The sequence below is a fragment of the Agrilus planipennis genome, unplaced genomic scaffold (assembly GCF_000699045.2).
Source record: "Agrilus planipennis isolate EAB-ADULT unplaced genomic scaffold, Apla_2.0 scaffold15, whole genome shotgun sequence".
In the NCBI taxonomy this organism is placed as follows: domain Eukaryota; kingdom Metazoa; phylum Arthropoda; class Insecta; order Coleoptera; family Buprestidae; genus Agrilus; species Agrilus planipennis.
In genome coordinates, this window is record NW_020438871.1 from 449,662 (window position 1) to 475,060 (window position 25,399).

At 36.5% G+C, this 25,399-nt stretch overlaps 1 protein-coding gene across 1 annotated transcript in view; it reads right to left on the bottom strand.

Moving 5' to 3' along the window:
• The window catches only part of LOC108735237 (forkhead box protein P1), an 84,001-nt gene that overhangs the window by 25,232 nt on the left and 33,370 nt on the right, over window positions 1-25,399 (bottom strand). Inside the window, exon 3 of the mRNA XM_025978357.1 lies at window positions 23,889-24,011. Within this exon, the coding sequence (XP_025834142.1) occupies window positions 23,889-24,011 (123 nt within the window). The remainder of the gene's footprint in view (window positions 1-23,888; window positions 24,012-25,399) is intronic.

Consider the following 25,399-nt stretch of genomic DNA (forward strand, 5'->3'; position numbering starts at 1 on the left):
ATCCACCGTATTCTCCAGATCTGGCCCCCAGCGACTACTTCCTGTTCTCAGATCTCAAAAGAATGCTCGTTGGGAAAAAATTTTCGTCGAATGAAGAGGTGATCGCCGAAACTGAGGCCTATTTTGAAGCAAAGGACAAATCGTACTACAAAAATGGTATCGAAAAGTTGGAGGATCGCTATAATCAGTGTATCACCATTGAAGGGAATTATGTTGAATAAAAAAAACGAATTTTGCAAAAAAAAATGTATTTTACTATTTTAGGCCGGGGACTTATCAATTGTGTTACAGTGCATTTCGTTATATAGACTTCTTAAGTAATATGCCCCATATGTAATTATCGCTGTAAACTAATGTGACGAAATTGATTAAACCCAATGTGGAATTATCGTAAATATTAAAGTATTCGGAATATAGATATTTTATGTGGTCGTGAAGGATATCGGTTTAAGTAAAGACGAGAGGGAAGTAGACGTTATAGGTGCGTTTGTCCTTTCGGCTTTCCCCATTCAATAAAGCATGCTTAACGCGTATATATCCGTTGACAAATGTACAATTCTAAAGGAGTCAGGGGCGGGGGCATAATTTACAGCAGTCCACTCTCAATGAGCCCATGACTGCCGAATTTCATACTTTACGGAATGTCCACCAGCGGCGACTCTAATTTATGAACGTCGGACGAAATCTATCGAAGCGCCATATGCCAAGCCTGCCAACGACAGCCATCATTTGTAACTTCTCGAACGGCTAAACAAGGGCCCAAACCGTTAAATATTAATAACTTGACTCTACCTTACTTTTACCCCACATTTTCCGACTATTTGTATTCGCTTAGCACTTTTTAGCCAGATTAATAGCAGCACTTATGTGCATAATACAGCCCTCTCTCTACGTATGACCAATTCCTAATCTTGTGACTAATTATTGTATTAGGTACAAGAACAGTTTGCGACTGACCTTAATCATTCTTTCGAAATTCAAATTTTAATGCATTAATCTCTTTGAAAGTCTTTTTAATATTTCCCCACTCTGCGCTCTATGTGGGTTTTATGCTTTTAAGATTGAAGTGGATACAAGTCCCCTTGTTTTCAAATAATTACAATTGGATTTTCTTCCGATTACAGTTGATTAGAATTTGGTAGAATCGCGAATAATGCAAAATAAGGCATCTTTAAGGAAGGATTTATGTCCGTCGATGATGAAAAATTGGGTTGCAATCTAGGTTTCTCCGGATTTTGAACTTTAAATCCTATTGACAATAATAATACGAAACTGATTTCTTAATGACTAATACTTTTATACAGACATCATTTTCTTTATCTTTATGAAACTTCTACCGATTATTGATTTTCCTTCGAATACAGTTCTGTACCTACCGTGTTTTCTCATTGCTTCATTTGTAAATCTATAATCAAATTAGGATTTCGTACGAAGGAATTTACACTACCTACTCCTGGAAACATCAGTTTCTTTTTGAAAATCTCAAATTACTTGCTACTCTATCTTCATTTTTTTATGATTGAGATAATAGACACATTTTCCTAGTTTTTAAACTAAAATTGAATTTTCTGGTTCTCTTACGATATAAGGACTTTGTTAAGAATGGATAATGCAAAAAGAAAACATCTTTACTTGACGAAAAATTGAATAGTAATTTAGATTTTTCCAGATTTTACTCTTTAAAACTTGTTGACAATAATTTAAAACTGATTTCTTACGTTTCTATTCCTTTTAAGTCCAAGTGGTAATAAATATTAATTTTCCTGGTAAACACAGGTTTATTACTCGGTCATTAACGCGCTCTATAGCTTTTTGTTCTGTTAATGTAATTAGAAAACCCTTCGAAGGACTATATTATAGCGAAAATATCTTTCCATTTCGTATGGAAATAAAGCAATTTCAGTTTCGGTATGTAATTTAAATGTTACTGTTATTGTATTTTTATTATGATAGTACGTTTAAGAAAGATAATGGAATTTCCTTTTGGGGAAAATCAGAGCGTGCGATTCTTTGGGAAAAACGCGACGAGCATTTTCCGTCGTTTTTCCGGACGCGTCGGCGGGAAACTCCGGGAAAATTGGGGTTATGTTTATATGTTGTTGTGATGCTATACATAGTACATAGCCGTGTACAAGGTTTCTGTGAGGGTGGGTCGGGAATTCAGTTAGTTGAGCGTCGGTTGCCGCACCGCGAGCGTCGGGACGCCCGTCGGGAAACTCGACGCCGTCGCCAGCCGTCGGATTACGAACGATGATTTCCTCTTTTTATTGTCGTTTTGTTTACCACCCTTGCACACAATATACAAGCAGTAAATGTCAATGTTACAGAACGAGAGTGCTTTATATGTATGTATGTTTCACTCCACTACACATAACCCCGTACACAAAAACAAATATGAACACACATGCCTGTGCAACGATGCTTTATAGCCGTTGGGAAAAGTTTTAGTAAGTTTTCCAATATTATAATTTAAAAACTTATCACTATAACCGTATAGAGTTTATAGTTGCATAGATACAAATTGAATTAAACATCTAATAATTATTTGTTTATTTTCATTTCCCAATGTTATAAAAGCAGAGTTGTGTGTTTCCCGTAGGTGCCTAAACTATATTAAAAAACAAATATCTATCGATAATAAATAAAATTTGTTTTCGATATCGTATTTTTTTAAATATTTTAATAACCAAATAAATGCGATGTTACATTATACGCAGCTACTGGATAGTTAGTTAGCTATGCACAGAGGGAGAAGTTGAAAAATGACGATAAAAACAAAAGGATTAATGCATTAAATGAATGTAGGATTCTCGTTTGTAGATTAGATCGAGTCTACACCGAAAAAATATATCCACAGTCAATTAGAAATTTTTGTGAAAAGTAATAGGAAAATATTGTTTTCTAATATAATACAAGAGAGGCATAGTAATGTAATACCTGTGCAATGGCGATGGGGGTGAGCATCCGTACCTCGCAGTACTTCATCGAGAAGGGATGCACGAAAGCGAAGCGTCCTTTACAACACCTAAACACAACTAAACACATAAATGGTAACAACGCCTATTAATTATTTCTTTTTCGTCGTCGGCGGCGGAACGAGGAGCAAGAGTTAGTTGTGTTGTTGCGCAAAAAGGTCATGGAAGTCGCCGCCGCCGGTGCCCGCCGTCGTCGTCGTTGCCGCCGCCGTCGTCGACGTCGCCTCCTCGGTCGCCGCCGTCGTCGAGAAATACACCGTCCCGCGGAGGAGGCGTTCCGCGTTCCTCTTTATGCGCCGCGCCGATGCAGTTTGTTGTTTGTATGTCTGTGTGATTTTGTGTGTATATATATATGTGTGTGTATGTGTGTATCGAGGAGCGCAGGAGGCAGCTCGAAGACTCGCGCAACAGCGACACCTCTAAGCCTGCCGCCCCCAAGACCTGAAGCATCCTCACTAGCAACGATTCGCGGACAAAATAAAGCAACGAGACCAAGACGGAGACGACTAAGAGACGTGGCCGGCACCCAAGAAGGACGGGAAGCATTAGGGATGCATTATGTACGCATGCAAAGCCTCGCAGTATCGTGGATAAATACATATTTAAAACTCGATCGAGAACAGCCCGGGAATAGTTTACTATTAATCAGGAAAATATCAATTTCTCCATCCTGAGAGCAAATGGATTAGATACATAAAAAAATGAAATCGTAGAAGCACCCACACGGTAGGGTTCCTTATCGGATCGCTCAAAGTTTTCTTCTTTCAAAACAATTTTGAGGAACGTTATGTTAATTATGCACAACAACGTGTCTCATTCCTCATTACGAATTGGGGTGACTCTAGTAGAGAGAGGTCTGGAGTCCAGGATAGGCGTACACTTAATCAAAGAGAGGATTTTGACGTATTGTCTTCTGTGACCAGTTATTCAATTTTTTCCAATCGTAAATTTTATGGAAGTGATCCAGATAACTTTTGGATACTACACAGTGAAAACCTTCTTCAAGAATTAAAATAATAAATAAGTGACAGTAAAAAAAAAGATTATTAGCAAAATTAACAACTAATATTTAAGAAAATTCTTGTCGTATGGTATGAGGGAGGTGGGGGGGGGGTGTTTATACGATTCCCTTTTTGCGTTTGAAAAGGGAGTAACGAGAGGTTGGTTAACATATCAGTTCGTGCAAAACCTGACCCTTAGTGGACGACAGTGCTGCCAACCTATCGAACAATCCTTGACTTTCATAGAAACCTGTGGGGTATTCCCTGCCTTTCTGTAGAACTTTTTTAATGTGAAATAGACATAGCACAAATAAAAATAATCAATTCTATGTGGAATTATTACTCCACATTACATGTAAATGAGTTACCCCAAAAAAATTTTTCCAACTTTTTTGTAGTAAAATGTAACTGTGACAAATAGAACTTTAATTGTAATTTACTTCGTAGTATTTCTTTGCGGAAATAGAATTCGTCAGTCAAAATTCTTCATTACCTTATCGGGTGTGCAGTTCTATTTGAAAAATCTTCTAACGACTTCCTTCTTTTTCCCCACGATGGGTACTCGAGGACAAAAATAAATAGAACACCTTTTGAGATCTCGCTTGATAACAGTGGATAATTTGCGAGCACCGATTTACTTTACTTTCCACTCTTCTTTTTACGAAAAGAAACATCAATTTCTTTTCTAAACGGTCTAAATATTTAAATTATCTGTTTGCATTTTTTCAGTATTTTTAATGATTTTTTTTAATTCCGTCAAGTGATAGGCGAAAAGGATTTTCACTGTTCTTGAATTGTTCTCCAGCGAACGTTATGTATTGGTTTGGTGTTAGCAAATTTGATAAAAAAGAAAAGGAAGCGAAAAATCTAAGCGGATCAATAAAAGCTATTTAGCTTTGCTAAGGGCACAATAAGGGTGGACGGTCCCGTTGAGCAACATATGCGGGCATAGTGCAAACGTTGCAGTAATATTCAAGATCTACTGGCCCAACAAATAATCGACACAAGTGTCAACCCAGAAATAAAAGCGATTTCCAAGATATAATCTTTTCATTTTTTTCTTCTGGGTTCCTTCATTTCGTTCCTTTAGATCCCTGGACGATAAAATGCAAAAACGTAAAGCACCTCGTTTATATTACCCGGATAAAATAAAAGGCAAACGAAGCACTGAAAATTCGTTAAAGAAACTGTCTTAAACGTGAGTGTTTCACTTGAATTATATTTACACGTACCTACTGAACGAATGAAAAATTTATAAATGTACATATTTAGAGATGCCCTCATAAAAGGTTTAACATAATATTTCTTTCGGACAACTTCTCCTCATCAGAATTACATTTTATAAATAATTAATAATTTATAGTAGGGAGCATTCATGTTTAACGTAAGCAGAATTTTACTGACTTTAGATCATAAACACTTCTACTATACATATAATAAAATAATTGTAAACTCCCCCTTGACTTCCCTAAATAAAAGATAAGACATAAAAAGTTTTTATTCATATTTTCATTAAAATTCCAGATTAACTCACTTCGCTTGTGTTGCCATATCCTACTGTAACCTTACGCGTGTTCGTATGTAACACTCAAATGTCCCCGTTTTTCAAAAAAGAAAACTAAACTGCAGTCGTTTACTAAAAGGCATATAAGAAGGACCTTTATTTCTGGTCTTCGATCTCCTTTATTGAATGTATTGCTTACGGGAGATTGTAAAAATATTTCATCCCTTTTTTTGTAATACGTCCCCTTTCGCTCGTAATTTAAAAGCTCGAAGAAAGCAGATGTTATTGCTCCTTCGCAACTTTGCAAAAAGCCTAGCCGAACGCAGTATTAACGGCCTTCCCTCTAACTTATGGCAAAATCTTTCGGCTAAATAGCCATTTCAAAATCATAAATCGTACGGTCATTTTTCGTACCGATTAAAAGTTGTACAAAACAAGTGAAAAAGAAAAAACCTTTCGAAATAAATAACTGTTAAATGTACTTCTGTATTAAAATGAAAATTATATAAAAATGTTATTGAGTAAGACATAAACAGAGTGTTCACATCTAGGATATTACACATAGAAAACTCAGGGAAATATGTTATTTCTCAATATTTATATTATATTGCACCTAATTGCAGACAAAAAGTCGTTGTTATTATTTATTCTTTTTTCTCTTTTTCTATTCTCATGAAGGAATGTCGTCAGTATAAAACTAAGTTTCTAATTTTCTAGGTTAAAATGACAGTAATACTGTTCTTCTTTAATGAGATGAAAAGACAATTTCTTATCCCTCGGGAATAGTATTTTTTTCTGGATAATAAGTAGCTAGCTAGCAGCTAAGCTCTTTTCCATACCTCTGACAATGTGTGTACTAAATTTCACGATGATCAGTTCAGTGGTCAAGGCGTCAAATTGTAACAAACAGACAAACCCATAAGGTTAGTTGGGATGTAGGCGTTAGGCTGGGTTAGGTTGAAACAAAAAAAATTTCAGAAATACCTATTTCATACAACAGCTTGTTTAGGTGAAAAAATATCATTTTATACTGTTAAAATTTAAAGAGCTGCAAATATTCCAAAGATGCGGATACTAGTGGCGACTTAAGTTTTACTAACTGAATACCTATTACCTAATAATGTAATAATTTATATTAATGAGGATGAAGTGATTAAAAATCTACTTGTTTGTTTTGGATAACTCGCCAAATGCTGCTTACCTAATTTGGTAAACACTTAAGTATGCAAATCACGTGTAATTTACATATTTCTCCATTCGTACTCGCACAATTTAAATTGAGATGGGTATGATTTCTAGTGTTGCTATTTTTCTTCTGGTTTTTAAGAAACCGCCGCTCATAAAGTTAAGTGGTCAATTATAATTCTGTGGGGAAATGGGAAAAAGATTTTCCGGTATATCTTGCATTTAACAGGACGCGTGTATTTCCCCCAATGGCCACTCGGTTTCGCCCCATCGCGTTCACAGACGGCCTAAAAAGCTTTGCCCACTCGAGCAGTTTAAGTAGTTTTTACGGAAACATTTATTTTTCTTTTTTATCCGCTGTCGATAACGTGTGTGTATCTCGGTTCTGAGTCTCTCCTCCTTCAGACTAACGAACATAAATTATTATCTACAGCTTTGCGATTTACACGTTCTTGTTTAGGGTTCCTATTGGTCTTAGTTAGAAAGGAATAATTTAAAAAATGACTCTACGAGTTTAACTCAATCTTACGTTTTTAACGTGCATATTTTTTTTGCAATTTAAATCAAAACCGGATGTTCCATAATCCATAGTATGGAAGAATTTTCGAACTCTAATATACCTGCGTGGTAACACCTACTGGTAATAGATGGCAGTATAATTAAGGAATTCAATTGTAATTGGGAAATAAAGTTTCCCCAAGTCAAAATTTCTATTTCTAACTTAATAGAGAAAAATATTTCTATATAATGATACCAAATTTATATGTTTATAAGTTTTTCTATAGGTTTGGAACAAAGCTTTTTCCTGGCAAAGCACCCTATGTCCTTTTCTATACCCCTGAAAATGTATGTACAAAATTTCATGCTGATCGGTTGAATAATTAATCGTAATCAACAAATAATATTAGGTAGGATTTATAGTAGTTATTGTACTACCTGCTAATGTAGTGGACTTACAGGCTATTACGTAATGTTTACAGCTTAAGAAAAAATAATAGCAAAAGTAAACGCGCCAGTTGACAAATTTATAGAGATAATTTTTTTGAATAGACAGAGGTTTTTTAATTAATTTTTATTTGGTTTTAAATGAGTGGTAACGTAGATAGGTAGTGATGAGGAAGCAGTTTGAAGGCGTTAAAGCACGTAAGGGGGTGTGAAAAAGGGGATTGTCAGCGGGAAAGCTGGACTTTAATAGACTTTCCCGGATCGGCTGTAAAATCAGACGGCAGTGGCAGATCCGGTGGTCAGAGAAAATACCCATGCTGATTGCCGTCCTTCGTCAACCGTCACTCTACTATTACTCTTGTAGCTAAACATAACACGGGGGCTTAAGCGACAAAAAAAGGGGCGAAGGCACCAATAAAATTCGAGGGTTAGCTAAGGAGAATCCGGCAATTCGACTACTTACAGAACCCGAGGAGATTTCCTTCTGATTAATACCTGCCGGATAAAGTCAATAACTGACGTTAATCAACAAAATGAGGCACCCCGTAAGATTTATGCCTTTGCTCACGAAACAATCGAAACTTTCAATAACTTAACGGGAAAAACCAAACATTAGATAAATAACATTTTTCTTTTCCTTTTTTTCTTTCTGAAGAATTGATCTTGGGCGATTAATTAGATCTGTTTCCAGAAAATTAGGCATCAAAGCAGGACTATACCTACAAATCTGTGAAAAATTTTATGGCCAATGTTTGACGTGTATTAAGTACTCTTAATTAAAATTTTTTCAAGTAGCTAATTACTCTCCTCATGTTATTGGTTATAAAAATATAAGATCGAAATTTATAAACGATTACGGAAAATTATCCAATCGTATCTTCCGCTTTGCATTTTTTTTTTTTTTTGATAAATATTGTAGCAACGTAGGAAAATTGTGACGAGTTTTCCGACTAGTCAGTTCTAGTCATCCTATATTTGCTCGAGCGTGTGCTATTGACCTAAATATGCGAGGGTGAGGGTGAGGGTGAGACCAGGGGACAGTTGTTAAAGTTCGAACTCAAATCAAACTGACTGAACAAAGCATGTTGTTACGTATCTTGGAGCGATTTTGAAATTTTGATATACATAATAATAACAATATCTATAATCGTTTGTTGTTACGCAAAAAAGTTTGCGATGTATTTAAATTACTAATTATAGAATTAATTAAATAGGAAATTTTTAATTTATATTACTTTATTGCGTTTTTTTACTTGTGATGTTCGGATAATAGCGGGGAGCGGTTGGTTTGGTTTCTACTCTGGCGTATAGTCCGCTATGAAGAAGATAAACAGTGTCCTATCTCATTTTTATTTAAATTATGTTATTGAGGTGTAGTGTTCAAAAATTTACAGAAATGTAAACCTGCAACGCGGACACGTGAATTAAAAGAAAAGTGGACACCAACTATTGCAAAAAAAACTTAATAAATTCAAAGATACTTCCAGTTATCTATAAAACTTCCTGTTACTTCCATTGCTGAGATCAAAAATATGTATTTCCGTTAAAAAGGAATCAGTTTCCGCTTCAAATGCATGCAACTTTTGTCTAAAACCTTTTCCGAAATAATGTGAACTAATCAACATATTGTCTATTTTCTTAGCATTATTTCAACAACATAATTAAAAAAAAATAGAGCACTTTCACCTTCTGTAACTACCCCATGGTCTCCTTTTCGTCTTCTTAGAAACTTAACCCCTTCCCGCCCCCCATTAACCGTAATATTCGTCCTTATTCCTGATGACTCAAATTTCATGTCCAACTCAACCGTAGCTATATTATGTAAATAGGTTGGAGTAGCTAAATCGATTTCGATGAGGCAGTTTATAATAGTCACGTATACAGGGTGTTTCTGAAATAAGTAGCTAGCTTTAAGGGTGTCAACTATATTTGCAATAGGATTTCGCATACTAGTGAGTAATGCAGCTTGGTTACGGGACAACAAAATTGATGTGAAAACCAGACGAAGTTGTAATTCGAAGCCGGCCCTGGGCGTGAATTGGCAACGTATAGAGATATTATGATAATCCTAGCAAGGCCCAACTGACTTTCGAATATGTTTTTCTCGAAAACGGTGGACTTTCGGACCACTAAACATTTTCATGTTTTGTAGTGCTCTATCACCTATCGTAAGCTTGTAACCTATTTCAGAAACACCCTGTATTATCGAATTAAAAACCCAATGGTTAGTTGATAAGAAATGATGACACAGAGATGACATAAAAACAAATGTCCGAATTATTATACCTACGGATTTGATACCGTCCGTTATTTAGAAATATCTTGTCGACTCCTGTTTTTTCACGTACGGGGCTTATATTAACATATTTGCATTAGGAACAGGAGCGGGGGTCGATCCTGAAAAATGCACTGTCATCCTCCAATATCTTTCCCCGTTCTTTCGTTCGTTGGGATAACGGCCGCATCGGCAGTACAATCGTTTAATACGAGCTTGCAGGGTTTGCTTAGGGCTGTGAAGCTGGGCGGAGGATGAGTGGTGGTTTCGGGTGTCGATGTCGAGCCCCATTCTGCTGTCTGTCCGTACAAATACCAAAACAAATTTCCTCCGAAAGCATTCCTTCTCTCTTTTCGTGACTGGTAGTTTATGTTATGCAAATCCGCCGATATTAATATACCTTGCCGAATCCTGATTTCTTTAGACTATCAGGATCAGGATAATGGTCCAGAGTAGAGCCGAAGGTATACGTGTGTGTATGTGCCAGGGACGTTTATAAATTTGAATAGCATCGATTTTTTTTTGGCAGGATGTAAAATTTATTGGCGAAGCTCAGATAAAAAAAAAATCATTATCATAAATTACGCAAAGTAATAAGCAGTTATGAATAATAGTAATACACGCACAGAAGAGCGTTGAAAAGCCCAGAAAGTATTAGAATGTTTGGAAAAAGCTTCATTATTTTTATTCAATTTTGTGACACTCCTGACCTATGAAAGTAGCCTTTGACATCAGCTATATTTAATAAAAAAAAACCCATTTCCAGTTATATGCCGAAATGGTTCAATTAACAAATTGATGAAGGCTTTCGCGGTCAGGGAAAGTAAGAAACGTTTGAAATGTATCATAAGAGAATGTTAAAACAAGGTTATAAATGAGACTTGTAGAACAAGTTATAAAGACATATTAGAAGCAGAAACAGGGTAGTTTTCGAGAAATACGAAAATGACCCAAAATATGCCCAGGGAGAAGTAGAGGTGCGCGTCCAACCAGTCTTTGGACTGACGATCTTACAACGATGATAATGATGTCATGATGTTGACGTTGCATTCGAATTTTGTTAAATTGTATCGAATTAACTTGAATGTTTGTTTTGATAGCTACGGCGGGGAGAGGATGTGTGTGTGAAAAGTTCGATTAGACAAAAGTACAGGGATGAAATAACAAAGTGACAAGAGAAAAACGTTTCGGATCGAGGAGCCCTCGAAGTAACGGCTGACCACAGAGTTTCGTTCCCCCTGATATTTATTTGTTTACGCGATAGCGTCGTCTCTCCCGAAGGTTCATTTTCGTTGCTTGCCGAATTCGCAGGGGCTCTTATAAAACGGCCGTATTTTAGAGCGCCGAGTGATGGGGTGAGAGAATAAATTATCAGAGCAGAAGTGAAAGAAAGGAAAATTTTCGAGGGCTATTATTAAAAGGATCCACTTTTTATCCCATAAAACATAAAAATGGTTTATATACGTATACGTTTGGACTGCTGCTACGATAAAAATAATACGAATAGCACACTTTTATTTTCTTTTCTTCTCGGACAATGTGCATTGGACAGCAAGAAAATACGTTTAACCGACGTTCAACCGTAAAAAAAGAATTGTCCTGTCAAACAATAAATCCTAAAGAATCGCTAAATACTTCAGAATAAACAATAATATTATTAATATTAGACAAACAAATATTCCTTATAGATTTGGACAAATAAAAACACGATTTTAAAATCTACGTACCTATTAAAAGTTATTTAATGTGAGTGTCAGTGAATCGCAAAAGTGACCTCAGTTAGCAGGAAAGTAAAGTCGATGCCATGTAACCGCAGCCGGGCCGTAGTGACCAAAGGGCGAGCGTCAAAACGCTGACGATGCGTTGGATTCACTAGGGGTAGTTGTCGTCGACGGAAGCCTCCACGCGGGGGTGGCAGAGTTAGTAGTAGTAGTAGGAGAAAGACGGACTGGACAAGCAGACATCGAGCAAAATAGAAGCACGTTACGATCATCTAATGGCTCTATGGGACCAACTTATACGTCTCGAACTAAATGGTTAAGGATGATAAAAAAAGGCCCCACATAACTATCGCCTTTTACTTCATTCATCCCCCTCGACCTTTCTAATATGTACTTCTACGAACAAAACGTCAATACTGCACGATAACTAAATGCCACTGAACACATAACATTATTTTATCTATATCCTCACATAACTACATATTATGTAACTTAATTAATGGACGTATCTTGCAAATCGGGACTCAAACAAACAGGATTCGGACAAAAACACATACTCAATTTTTTGGCATTAACTTAATTTGTTAGCAGTCATAATCACGTACAGTGATGATAATAATCTTCCTTGTTTGGGTAATTATATGTCAAACTTTCTGAATCTCGCAGAAAATTTTTTAAGATCACATTGTATCTATAAAAGACTGGAAAGTCTTCTTCACGGACTATAGAAGAGAACTCATCAGTCATTGAAGAAGGTAACCTTGTTACCGAAAAGTACTTCAGACGCTCAGTGTCGTGTTTTGACGTTACGGTTTGAGCTGTTTACCGTTTAGAGTGCTCTTCAACACCGCCAAAGTTTTCCACTCTTCTAAATTCTAAATAGAGAGTGCGGACTCATGAAGCTAAACAAGAAAGATTATGACAGGCTAACTCAGTTGTTATTAAGAAACTGAGTCTATCACACTCTTAAAATAGGATTAATTAACCTTCTCAGGCATGAAGGTCTAGTCAGAGACATATTAGAAGCAGGAACGGGAGTTAGGAGGGGTAAAGGTAGACCTAGATCAGATTACTGTTCGCAAATAGTTAAGGATGTGGGCTGTTCTAGTTTTAGGGTAATGCGAAGATTAGCTCAGGATAGAAAAGAGTAGAGGTGCATGTCCAACCAGTCTTAGGACTGACGAACTTATGATGATGAAGTAGGTGAATAAGTTTTTGGTCCCAAAATGTGAATTTTTGGTTTTCGATATAAAACTTTTATCTGATGGTCATTGCCTGTAAAGAAAGTATTTAGATTTCGGCAACCCAAAGTCCCTAATTCCAGGATTTGCAAACCCATGTATGTATGTTTGTTATCTATATTAAAATTCGAAAGTCGTAATATTTAAAAGAAGAAGAAAAGCAGAAAAGGAGCGTCGGTTCATCAGTAATCTTGTGGCTTTTTATTGATCTGAAGAGAATGAGTGCGAGCGGGGTGGTCGCTGCTGCCGTTGCGTTGTCGTCTGTGAGAATCAAATTTTAATATTATTGGCGCGGTTTCGTGCTAACAAGTGCATACGTAACGAAGGGGGCGCGATGCGGCGCACGTGAGTGAGGGTGAAGGTATATAAACAGCAGGTTATGATAAATACACGGGAGCGGAGTACGTACGCGGATGGTTTGTCGTATGGTGGCGTATAGGAAGGTCTCCGTCGTGCCCTATGCCTATGCCGACGCCGGTGCCGGCGCTATGCTATGCTTACTACGACGAATTGTCGACGGTGGCATTATGGTGAAAGACAAATATTTGGCCGTAGTCTCGCTGGGAACCGCCATTGTCATAACATAAGACAATGCGAATGCTGTATCTCATTTTTCATCTGGCCGATCTTTATAATCTGTATTTGCATCGGCTTGTAGCGATCTAATAATAACTCTAGGGAGCGGCGAACGCACTTGCCGCCGTACCGCGCGCTTCAAGATACAACGAGAAGATTCTTCAATTAAAACTTGTGTTTATTTAGTATTCGTAGAGCCACTGCGGGAAATGAGGAACGAAAGCGACCACCGTCACCGCCACCGACTGCGAGGCCGATGCCGACGCGGACGACGCCGCCGTCGCCAAGCTGAACGAAACAGAACGTCGGTCGTCGCTGGCGCGGGTGGCGTCGCTTTACATGACGTTGCATCACTGACTTTGCTATACCATCCTCCCCAACACTTTCGACTTTTATTACGTTTTACCTACACACACATATACATACATAGAAACGTTACATACAGCATTAGTGTCGATACCTCTATAACTATTATTAGACAGAAGAACGCGAAAATCAATCACGTCCTCTAGGTGCAATTATCTATTAAATTTGCCTGTACTAGCTGACGTAAGAATAGACAATGCCGCATACTATATCAAAGTCACGGAAATTAATCTATCTACTAATTGGACATACATTCAAATATTTTTCATTACTACATACGTACCTTTTGCTATGTGACCTTCCTTGGTTCACAATTTCATCTAATATAAGAGTTCTGTTCGTTTCGACTAAACACAGTATTCAAGGAACTTCATATACCTTCATATACCTACCTAACTTAGATAAACAAGATGATTTTTCAAAAATCTTATTGTCCCAGTTGTATTTAAACCTCTGTCGGCGCTTCAAATTAAAAAATAGAGCAGGTATATGAAAAATTGAAGATTATAGACTTTGCTTCTATGAAGGATCACAAGATTGAATTAACTTGATGAGTAAACAACATTTATAGAGCACGGGCTGCCACATTGATGACGAGATATGTCGCCCCCCGGTTAATTTATTGTAAGATTGTTTGTTGGCTAAAAGAAGTGGATTTTAGCCGCGTGCTTTTCGTCATTTGAAAAGAGGATTGGAAATAAAAGCTCGGGTTCGAAGTGCCGTGTTCGCTGGGCGTTTCGACGTCTGGAGAGCCCGAGGCGTAATAATGATAAACAGTGGCTGTTTTGATAATCGATTGTGATAAAAAGTGGCAAGTATTACGTAATTAAATCTCGAGCTCAAATTTGAGGCGATTCCGGTTTTGTGCGGTCCGGGCGGGCGGTAAACGAATTAAGCTCTATTAAAATGGCGGCCTCTCAACTTGGTTTATTTCTATAGCAAAAAGACAATAAGAGCTTCGACTGACAGCAGTATTTGTTTTACAGATGGATCTCGAAACCCAAACACAAACAAGCCAGGCGGAGCTGAGCGGGTAGGGAAATGCAGCTAATCCACTTGCGAGAAATAACGTATAACGTTGTCGGTACGTCGAGCGTCGTCGTCGTCGCCGCCTCCGCCGTCGCCACCGCCGCGACGACGATGCTTACGACGCCGCCGTACCATTTTCCCATTGTCCATTCCCTATCCGTTTGCTGCTGCTAGGTACCTTTCTCGTATCGTTCATCCCCTCAATTTCTACTTTATACTTTGTTTTGTTTACGCACAAAGTAACGGACGCACGTAGAACGGTCAGTGTCACACATATGCGTTTTCTTTTCATTTCGCTAAAGAGAAGGATGGTCTGCTTTTGTCATCTTTTTGATTGATAGGACACGTCAGAATACAAATCGAACTGCTCCTGAGATTGATGTTTATTAGACTCCTCTATCAACTAATCTTTAGGTATTTAAATGTCCTCTTCCAGATGTTAAATCATCAGACTCACGATAGGCGATAAATAATTTATTTATTTTGAAACCACACGTCCGAGGTTTCGTCTATTGTTTTGAGGTGTTTTCAAGGAAAGTTTATTAGTGAAACTTTCAGCTGTTGCAATTACAGGTTTCAGCGTCAGGGATATGACGGTTATATGAATTTTGGGCAGTCCGTAAATTTTAAGGGCTCTAGGGTAGGGTATGCTTAAAGACTTAACAAAATTCTTAAAACCCTTTTATCCCTGACGATGAGACCTATAGTTTAAACAATTGGAAATGCCACTAATAATGTTGTCTTGAAAAAACCGAAAATCAATAGGCGAAACGTCGGACCTGGTTTCAAAGTAGTTAAATTATTTATCCCTTATCATGAATAAATTAAGGAAGAAATGGTCCGTCCTCTTCCAAATTCAATGAAAGTCAAGATTAACAATCAATCTGCCCATTTGCACTATTAAAAGGTGAAAATAATCACCAGCATCGAAAACAAAATATTTTTTCTATAAGGTTGCTCCCGCTTTTTATATGTATAACTACACACATCAGAAGTTCTTTATTCGCATCTTATAGAAGTTTTTACTGGTTTACATGAATAACTTACTGAAATTAGAGATGCGCAAAATGGTTTTTTAAAAGTATGTAAATACAAAATGCAAATACTTTTTGGATTTGTTATTTCAAATCTAAAATACAAAATAGATTTCCCTTTTGTATTTTAAATGCTAAATGCAAAATGCGTATTTTCAAAATACTTTTTTGTAGTACCTATTTAATTTTCTACATTTACGTAAGTAGGTATAAAATATTTTTTATGAAAACCTTGCAGGCATTTGCTCATGTTTTAAATATTAGAGCTTTTTCAGACTAATAGTGGTGTTTACATTATGTCACCAGCTGCAAGGATTAACTATGATTCATATTTTTCTGTCTGAAGTAATTGAGATACAGTTTTTCTATCTTTACGTTATAGTTTCTTCAGTTGAGCAACAAATAATTCTTCTATTTGCTAAGCGTGAAAAATCAGAGCCAAAATAGGGTTGCAAATAATTTTATTGATGTAAAATCAACATCAATTATTTTATATCAAAATATTTTCAACCCGATTTTGTTTCTGATCTTTTACACATTGCAATGAGAAATAAATGGAATCTATAGATTCCTAAGCTTTGGATTCATCTAAGTGAAGTTTTCTAAGAATTTTGAATCACAATATTTTGTAGTTTTCAGTTTTACACAGATTGATTGTTTTGAGGATTGTTTTGTCGTTGTTCATGAAATTTCATAGTTCCTTCCTGATTTGGCAGGTGCTGATATCAATTTGGAACTTCAAAATTCCATGGACCATAACATTTAACCCGGAAAGCAATATCGATCCTATAGGTATTTCAGATTATCCATTTCCAAGGAGTTTAGAATTTTTAGGGTTTTCGTATGTTAATGAATTAGAAGGCATTCATGGAATGTTTTATTGTCCCCTTTTTAAGCTTCTAATACCTTCAATAGCCAATGTGAGCAACTTTCATTCATCATTTTATATAATGTTTGATCAGTGATACTAGCAAAACTTTTAAAGGCAGAAATGTATTTTGCATTTTACAAATAAAATACAAAATGCTTTTCTCAAAAAAATATTTAAACGCAAAATAGAAATAGGTATTTTCTATCTTGTATTTATTAAATGCAAATATATCAAATAAATCACATCTCTGACTGTAATTGTATTATAATTTCAAGTGTACTTATTATCAGTAATCGAAGAAATTAATTCACAGAAAAATATAGTTGAAGTGGTGATGATAAGGTTTTTTTTTTTAATGTAAAGATTAGAATATGTTTTGTGTCGGCACACACGTAATATCCGTAAGACTGGTTCGGCGTCAGAGAACGATCCGACAAATGTATCGTGTTAAAACTCGGGGTGGAATAAGAAAAGGGAGCGATTTCTCGGTTATCTTTGGCGAGAGTAAAGTAGTTAACGACAATTCGATCGCCCTAAGCCGTTGCAAGGTGGATATATCTGTGTAGTTCAGTTTGGCTCCGAATTCTGTCTTAGTGAGACGTAAGCTGTTTCCAGATACGAGAGACTATTAATGCGTGCACTGGATTCCCGTTATCTAGATAAATGGCTGTACCAGTTACCTCTCGATTTCAGAATATTTATATATCCGCGTTAGCAAATAGCCTTTCCGGCGGATTGTGTAACTCACAATCCCGTCGTCCCCTTCTTGATCTAACCCGGTCCGCCTCCTCGAAAGATGATGCTTCCTATCGTCTACTCCATACTTTTGGTAAACAATGCCCCATTTAATTGCTTTTACACTCGCTGAACTTCCTACTATTTTATTTAATATTTAACTAAAATACACACCCATCCACTCCATTTCTTTTAATTCGATCGAAACCCTGATCGATATAAATATTGTACACAACAATTTTGAAAATAACACATTAATATGTAGATTCCAAAAATGTGAATATAATGATGGATTTTGCATTTTAATGAGAACTATAGGTACCGTAATGAATGAGTACCCATGGGTTGATTCTCTATATATATTCGTATATTGTAACATTAGATTACGTATTTGTGTATGTATGTATATTGAATCGTGTCATATAATAAGGGTAGTGAGTGAAGCAGGGTTTCATAAAAAAAAAAAACAGATACGTAAAGGTTTCTGCATGATCGGTTCCGCTGTCACATTTTTAATGCAGAGGAGATATATGATGGAAAGCCGTACGGTATACGAGGTTATAGTATCATCGTCTTCGAGGTGGAATGACAGGAGATTTTCGTCGATAAAGAAAAAAAGCCAATACCGGTGCAAGTGTACCATGTTCCTCCTGTGTCACCCACCACCTTCGTTTTCCTTCTTTCCGAACGTCCTCCCTCCACTCTTATTCGACATAATTTGTTCAACCGTAGGCAATTCATTGTGTTAAATTGCTCCATAGACAGCATGCTCGCTGCTACCGGCGCGCCGCGAGAAACCTTCCGGTAAACACGAAGTAAAGCACTTCCACGATGATGCCGATGGAAAGAAAAATAATACGGGAGCGAGAATGTGCTGGGGAACGAACTTGTTTCTGTAAATAAAACGATTAACTGGCCCAAACATAATACATCTCCAACGGATTGGAAAGGACCGTTAATCTCTTCGCTTTGTATTGCTACTTTACCAATTGGATAACGCACAACGTATTCAATAACCGGAAAAAAAATGCCTCTCTCATGTCGATACCTACACATCGTTCAATTTACATGGTACCCATACAGGAATTAAAAATTACGTGGTCGAGAAAATTATTATATTTATCGTGTTTATAGCATTACTTATGTTGATTAGACCACGATCGATTCTATTAAAGTGATAGAAATTTGTCAAAGTTCGAAAAGTCCACACAATTTCATACACGTAATTGTTCTCTGGTTAAGTTAGAAGCGTTTGAATGATGAGGATACCGTGGATAGAAAAGGTTAGAAATGAAGAGGTATTAGAAAGAATGGGAGAATAGAGGATTCTATGGAAGTCAATAAGAAATAAGTGAGATAGATAGGGATGTGGAATGTTCTAGTTTTACGGAAAGGCGAAAACTAGATCAGGATAGGAAAAAGTGGAGGTGCGTGTCCAACCAGTTTAAGGGGACTGATGATGATCGTTCTCTGAATTAATGACTTAATAAAATTGATAGTGATCTTTCTAGCAAAAGATGAGGATTTCTGCCCATCTCCTTCCATCAAATTTATACAAATAGGGAAAGATGAATGAAAAAAGCGTACTAGAATGGAAAAATAATGGATTTGAGAAATAATAGTTTCGATGTAGGAAAAACAAACTGAAAAAATGGTACGAAAAAGGGAGTTCTTTTGTAATGCAAAGTAGTAAATGTGACCTAGTGCGCGCATTGTTTTGAAACAATCGAAGAGCGATAGAGGCAAGAGCGGATCTTCTTGATGTGGTCGGTAAGTATCGACAGCAGAGGTGTTTACACCGTCGCATCGGCCGAGAGCTGACTGGGGAGTGGCTTGCTATTCCAAGTAGAATAAACACATGGCTGTTTTCTTTGTTCCGGCAAACTAAACAACCATCCAGGAATCCAAACAGGCTGGCCAGTCGTCCCAAATTCAATTTAGTCTTTGCATGCGGCTATATCACAAAACGTCAACATCGCATACTCATCGCAAAACTACCGTACCCGAGGGTAATACAATTATATTAAATACCATAGACCATCTGACTTCTCTATTAACTTTACTCAAGCTAAATCTTATTGTTAATGCTTCATATTGTATCTGTTCAATGCGATATCGACTTCTTACACAGAGTGTTCAGTGGAATACTCTCAAGCAATTTTTGCTAGCGCTAAATTAAACGAGAAATCTAATAATTATTCACCAGGAATCAACATAATCCTTCAGTAGCGCATTTGTCTTAAAGGCGACTCGACCTACGCTATCCTTTGTTTTGTATCTGTACTGCTCCTTCCTTCCTGAATGATCTAACTTCCTAGATTCCGAATATCAGCAATTTCTTCTAATTTCCTGATATCTTTATCTTCCCTTGCATACCAATACTTTTATATTACTTTGTGTTGGATAAACCTTTTGCCTTTCTGTATATAATCTTGAAGTACAAAACTGCGTCTTTTATTAAATGATGCTGAACAGACGAATTAAAAACAGAAAGGGGTCAAAAATGCAACGTGCTCAAAAGTGTATCTATATTTGCTTGCGTTCTATTCAACGTGGATTAAAGAAGGGAGAAAAACGTGAAGGGATTTTTGTCGAAGGGACTTTTATAAAATGTACCGCGTAATTGTTTTAGTAGACGTCGAGTGCTTTTAAATTACAGCTCTATTTTTCTTTCCTATTTCGATACTCCTCACATCTTGAGAGAGAACTCATTTTCAGGCACGAATTATCCTCCTCCTTATTTACGACTAACGACTCGCGTTACGTACCCCATCCTATCAATCTTGGCATTAAAACTCACTAGGATAAAAGAGCAAATGAACCGATATAAGCAAATTTTAAAAGAGGTACAATTTACGACCAAAAATGCCGCTCTTTCTGAGACCCCTTCGAACGACTTAATAAATTACTAGAACAATAGAACCATTGTATTTTTAACTAGGTACGTAGGAACCGAAATATGTAAAAATTAAATTATTTTTTCTTTTTAAATTGTTTACGGAGATGGTGGTGGTGTAGGCTGGTGCTGAATTATTTTTCAAAACTTTTGAAAGTATTATTAGCAAGCCGTTGCTTTTAATTAGTCAGATTGCAAGTTGTTATTAAACCGTACATTAGCATAATTAACCAATAGAAATGTATTATTCAAGTTCAATAAAAACAGTTCAAAAGAAAAGGCTGCCAACTGCTCGTTCTCCGTACATGAATATTAAGAAACCGAAATGGGGCGAACGGGATCGATCGGGACAGTGTCCTTTCTAATCAAGGCTGTGAGAGAGAGGGTTTTCCCCCGCGTCCGTTCGGTTAATACGGTCGGATTTTTCATCTTAATTGAAAGAGTTTGGGCCAGATGTCTCCAGTACAAAGTAAAACAGTCGCAATCAGTGGCAGTTCGTCGTTACGCCTCAGTGTTATTGAAAAATTACCGCCATTTGTACATACATATATATTCTTACTTAGCAACACTCCAACTTTTCGCGTGATTATTAATTCATAATTTTTTACCACGTGAATAAATTCTTAGCTAATACTTTACACAGATGTGTAACATATTTTCTGTTATATGTACGAAAATATTGGACATTGTTTTATGAAACATCACAAGATAAATTTTAAGCGTTAGATGAAATGTTAGTATTTGCTTCTGCCTCTTAATGAAAACGTACAGAATTAATTATTTAAGTATTTGTTAAGGTATACTTCAGGAATTACACTATTAAATGACAATAAAATATGATATCTAATTAATTAATGAGACATATATTCAAAACTTAATTTGGCAAAGTTGTTAAACAGCAGTAAAGAAATATGAAACATCAGATGAAAAATAAGTTTCACCATTTTTTAATCATGCACTTTGAAAATGGTAAAGTACTTCTATTTCATTGCTACTTTTTAACAGTGAAGTTCATAAAAATTAGACTAACTCCATAAAATTGTTAGAGCTACTTTTTTAACACCCTGCACAACGAGATAGAACCCTAGGAATTGCATTTGTTCAGAGTAGGCACTTGTGTTGTGCATTATCGAATGAAAGTGCAATTCTAAAAATATGTAGTTACTGTATGTGGTAATTCTTGACGTCTTCTCAAAAAAAAAAAATTAATGATTACCTACTATTCGGTAACGGTTAAAAGTTAAAATTAGTGAGTGTTCTTCTCATTTGTTTTGAAATGGTGTTAAAAGAAACAAGCATGTATTAAAAGAAAATTTATTCACAGACGCAAACAAATGCTTACATCAGCACGTCAGGGTCGATACTGTAGGAGCAATATTAATTTCTTTCCTTTATTTTTCGTAGATTGAGGTATTGACATTAAACATAAAGAATAGAAAAAAATAGAATGAAAGAAGTAAGCACTTGTTAGTTTAAATGTTATGGATAATATCATATGGAAATGGGGGTGTTGCTCTTTTACAGTGCCTGTACTACTACCCTTCACGATATTTCCTGATTTTTATTTTATCTTCCTTCAGTAGGACTATTTTATATCATCATCATAAGGTCATCAGTTCTAAGACTGGTTGGACACGCACCTCCACCTTTTTCTATCCTGAGCTAATCTTCGCATTTACCTAAAACTAAAGCAACTCGCATCCTTAACTATTTGCGAACAGTAATTTAATCTAGGTCTACCTCTACTCCTCTTAACTCTCGTTTCTGCCTCTGACTAGACCTTTACGCCTGAGAAAGTGTCCTACCAACCTATCTCGCCTATTTCTTATTGACTTCCATACAGTCCTCTGTTCTCCTATTCTTTTTAATACCTCTTCGTTTCTAATCTTCTCTATCTACGATTTCCTCATCATTTGCTTCTATTAAATAGTAAACCGCTACTTTTTAATCTATACATCGAAGACGCGATCAATGTCATTACACTACAACAGTAGGGATAGATATACAGGGGCAAAAGATTAGTATGCTTAGATTTGCAGATGATATAGCAGTATTAGCATCTAGCAAGGAGGACCTAGAGATAGTTCTAAATAAAATAGAAGCGGTACTGACAAAACAGTACTGTATGAAAATAAACAAAAGTAAAACAAAAATACTGGTATGCAAGGGAAGAAAAAGTAGGGAAAGAGCGAATGTAAACAAAGGAGACGAAAAATTAGAAGAAGTGGCTGATTTTAGATATGTAGGAAGTCAGATAAGTCAGGACGGAAGGAGTAGTAGGGATATAAAGCAGAGGATAGCGCAGGGTCGTGTCGCCTTTAATAAAAAGAAGCCACTTCTATGCTCGCGAACGGTTAATTTAGAAATTCGAAAAAGGTTGTTAAAGGTGTATGTTTGGAGTACAGCCTTGGACGGGTGCGAAACATGGACAGCGGGCGCGGCGGAAAAGAAAAGGTTAGAAGCCTTCGAAATATGGTGTTATAGGCGAATGATGAGGATAACGTGGGTAGAATAGGTTAGAAATGAAGAGGTATTAGAAAGAATAGGAGAGCAGAGGACTCTATGGAAGTCAATAAAAAATAGGCGAGATAAGTTGGTAGGACACCTTCTCAGGCATGAAGGTCTAGTCAGAGACATATTAGAGGCAGAAGCAGGAGTTAGAAGGGGTAGAGGTAGATGTAGATTAGATTACTCTTCGCAAATAGTCAAGGATGTGGGTTGTTCTAGTTTTAGGGAAATGCGAAGTTTAGCTCAGGATAGGAAAGAATGGAGGTAGGTGTCCAACCAGTCTTAGGACTGACGACCTTATGATGATGATGAAATAGTAAATTAAATTTTTTTATAAAAAGTATCCCATCCTTTCCCAGTCTTCCCAACGTGTGTATGTATATTGTATGTAATAACAAGTTTGTATACGTAGTAAGTATAAACGTCAGCTACTGTAAAAGTTTGCATTTTACAGGCTGTGCAAAGAATGATCAACGTCTAATTGCAAAAAGAGGGGAGCTGCCAAGCTCTGGATTTCCGCTTCTATAATTTAAGTGAGCTTTCTGCTTGATAGATGTGTTCGATAAAATTTTTCGTACTTCGAAATTAAGATATTTGCGCCGTATAATTAGAAATGAAGCTAATTTCGCATTCTTTGTTTTCGCCTCGCACTTTAATTAAGCAGTTTAACAAATGCCAGGTGTCGTCTGTTCATTTGGCACCTTCACTTCTTTGCGTCAAAATTAAAAAGTGGTTTTAAATACAATTTAACGCGAAAACTGTGGGATTCTATCGGCTTTCCTCTCCAGAGTTGTTCGCTAATTTCGACTGAAAATGAGAACTCTGTTTCTCCAAACTGCCTCCACTTTATTTAATATCTTCCTGCTTTCACGAGGAAAAAATGCTTTCCAATTCCTGGTGACCTGTTCTGTTTGTAATTAACTGCCGTTTTTCGTTCATCCGTTTAAAGAATCCTCAATAATTTTGACTTTATAGATATCTACCTGCTATAAAATCGAAAATGGTATTCAATCAATATTGACTTACCTGCTCTACGTCTTCCGGTGGCTCTACACTCCCTGTAGGCGTTGTGGCCGCTGAAGGCCTCTGCGATGTTGATAAATTGATTGCAACATCTGCATCTACCTCTTGCTCCATAATGCCATCGTCCTGAAACACAAACATCATACTAACCATTTTTTTTTTTAATGCTTCGGTATTTTATTCGTATGATTGCACCTTTGATGATACGCAGAACAGTATAATAAAAAGTTAAACTCTTCTTTTTCGAGATAAACGGATTTGTATAAGAAAATAAGTCGATCCATACAAAATAGTGGGTAATAATGTGAATCATAAAATGTTAAAAATGGTCAGCATAACAAAATATCCTCCCCATTTCCATTGGTCGGTTGAAGGCAACGAGTAAATGGCCTGTAGAAGATAACTTAGGCCTATTATCCAGATTATCCTCTAAATAGAATAAATGACCAGTGGGGTTGACTAAATCACATCCACGTCTGCACCTTATCTGTTTCCTTTTTATCTTCGCAGTTTTGGATTTTAAGAAAATCCGACTTGATAGACACAGCCACTCAAGAGTTATAGATGGTCAAACAAGTTTATTGTACGGACCTTAGATTATCAGTTGAAAACACTCTCAAGTATTTTTCGCAACGAAACGAACGACATGGACTCGTAAAACGGCAACGGGCTTAGACGCTTTCCACAGAATTTATCCTAAATGGACGAGTGTCCAGAGACCGATTAAATCGACCGGAGGTGTGTGGATTTCCCATATCGTCGCTCTTCTCACTCCTCTCATGCATTTACATAATACTACCAACTTTTTTCCACCAATTTTTCACGGTGTTATTAAGTATCAAACATTCAATCTTCTATAAAACGAAAACTGCTCATCTAATAACTACCCATACGTACAACTGAAAAATAACCTGCGAGTTATTATTAGTACTAGTAATTACAGGTTAGGTGCATATCTTCAAAATATCTCACTATCTTTTTGAGAAAGTCTCAAATAATTTCAGAAATGAGCATTTTTTCAGCTGGATATTTGAAATTGTTGATTTGGACCTAACCTAACCTGTGAGTTATTATTAGTACCAGCAATTTTGTCCTTGCAGGTTAGGTGCATATCCTTCAGAGCGCTAGTTTTGATTCTGTTTCTTCAAAACATCTCACTGTCTTCTTGAGAAAGTCTCAAATAATTTCAGAAATGAGCACTTTTTCAGTTGGATATTTGAAATTATTGATTTGGACCTAACCTAGCCTAACCCGTGAGTTATTATTAGTACCAGCAATTTCATCCTTGTAGGCTACATATCCTACCGGAACGCTAGTTTTGATTCTTTCTCGCTTTCTTCTTGAGAAAGTCTCATATAGTTTCAGAACTAAGCACTCTTTCAGTTGAATATTTAGCAGGTCGTCCTTCTCCAATTTGCCTCTATTGATCTTTTTCTATTATAATAATGATGATAAATGAATGTTTACCCAATGATTGATTTGGACGATGTCGTCATAATATTATAGGTAATTCG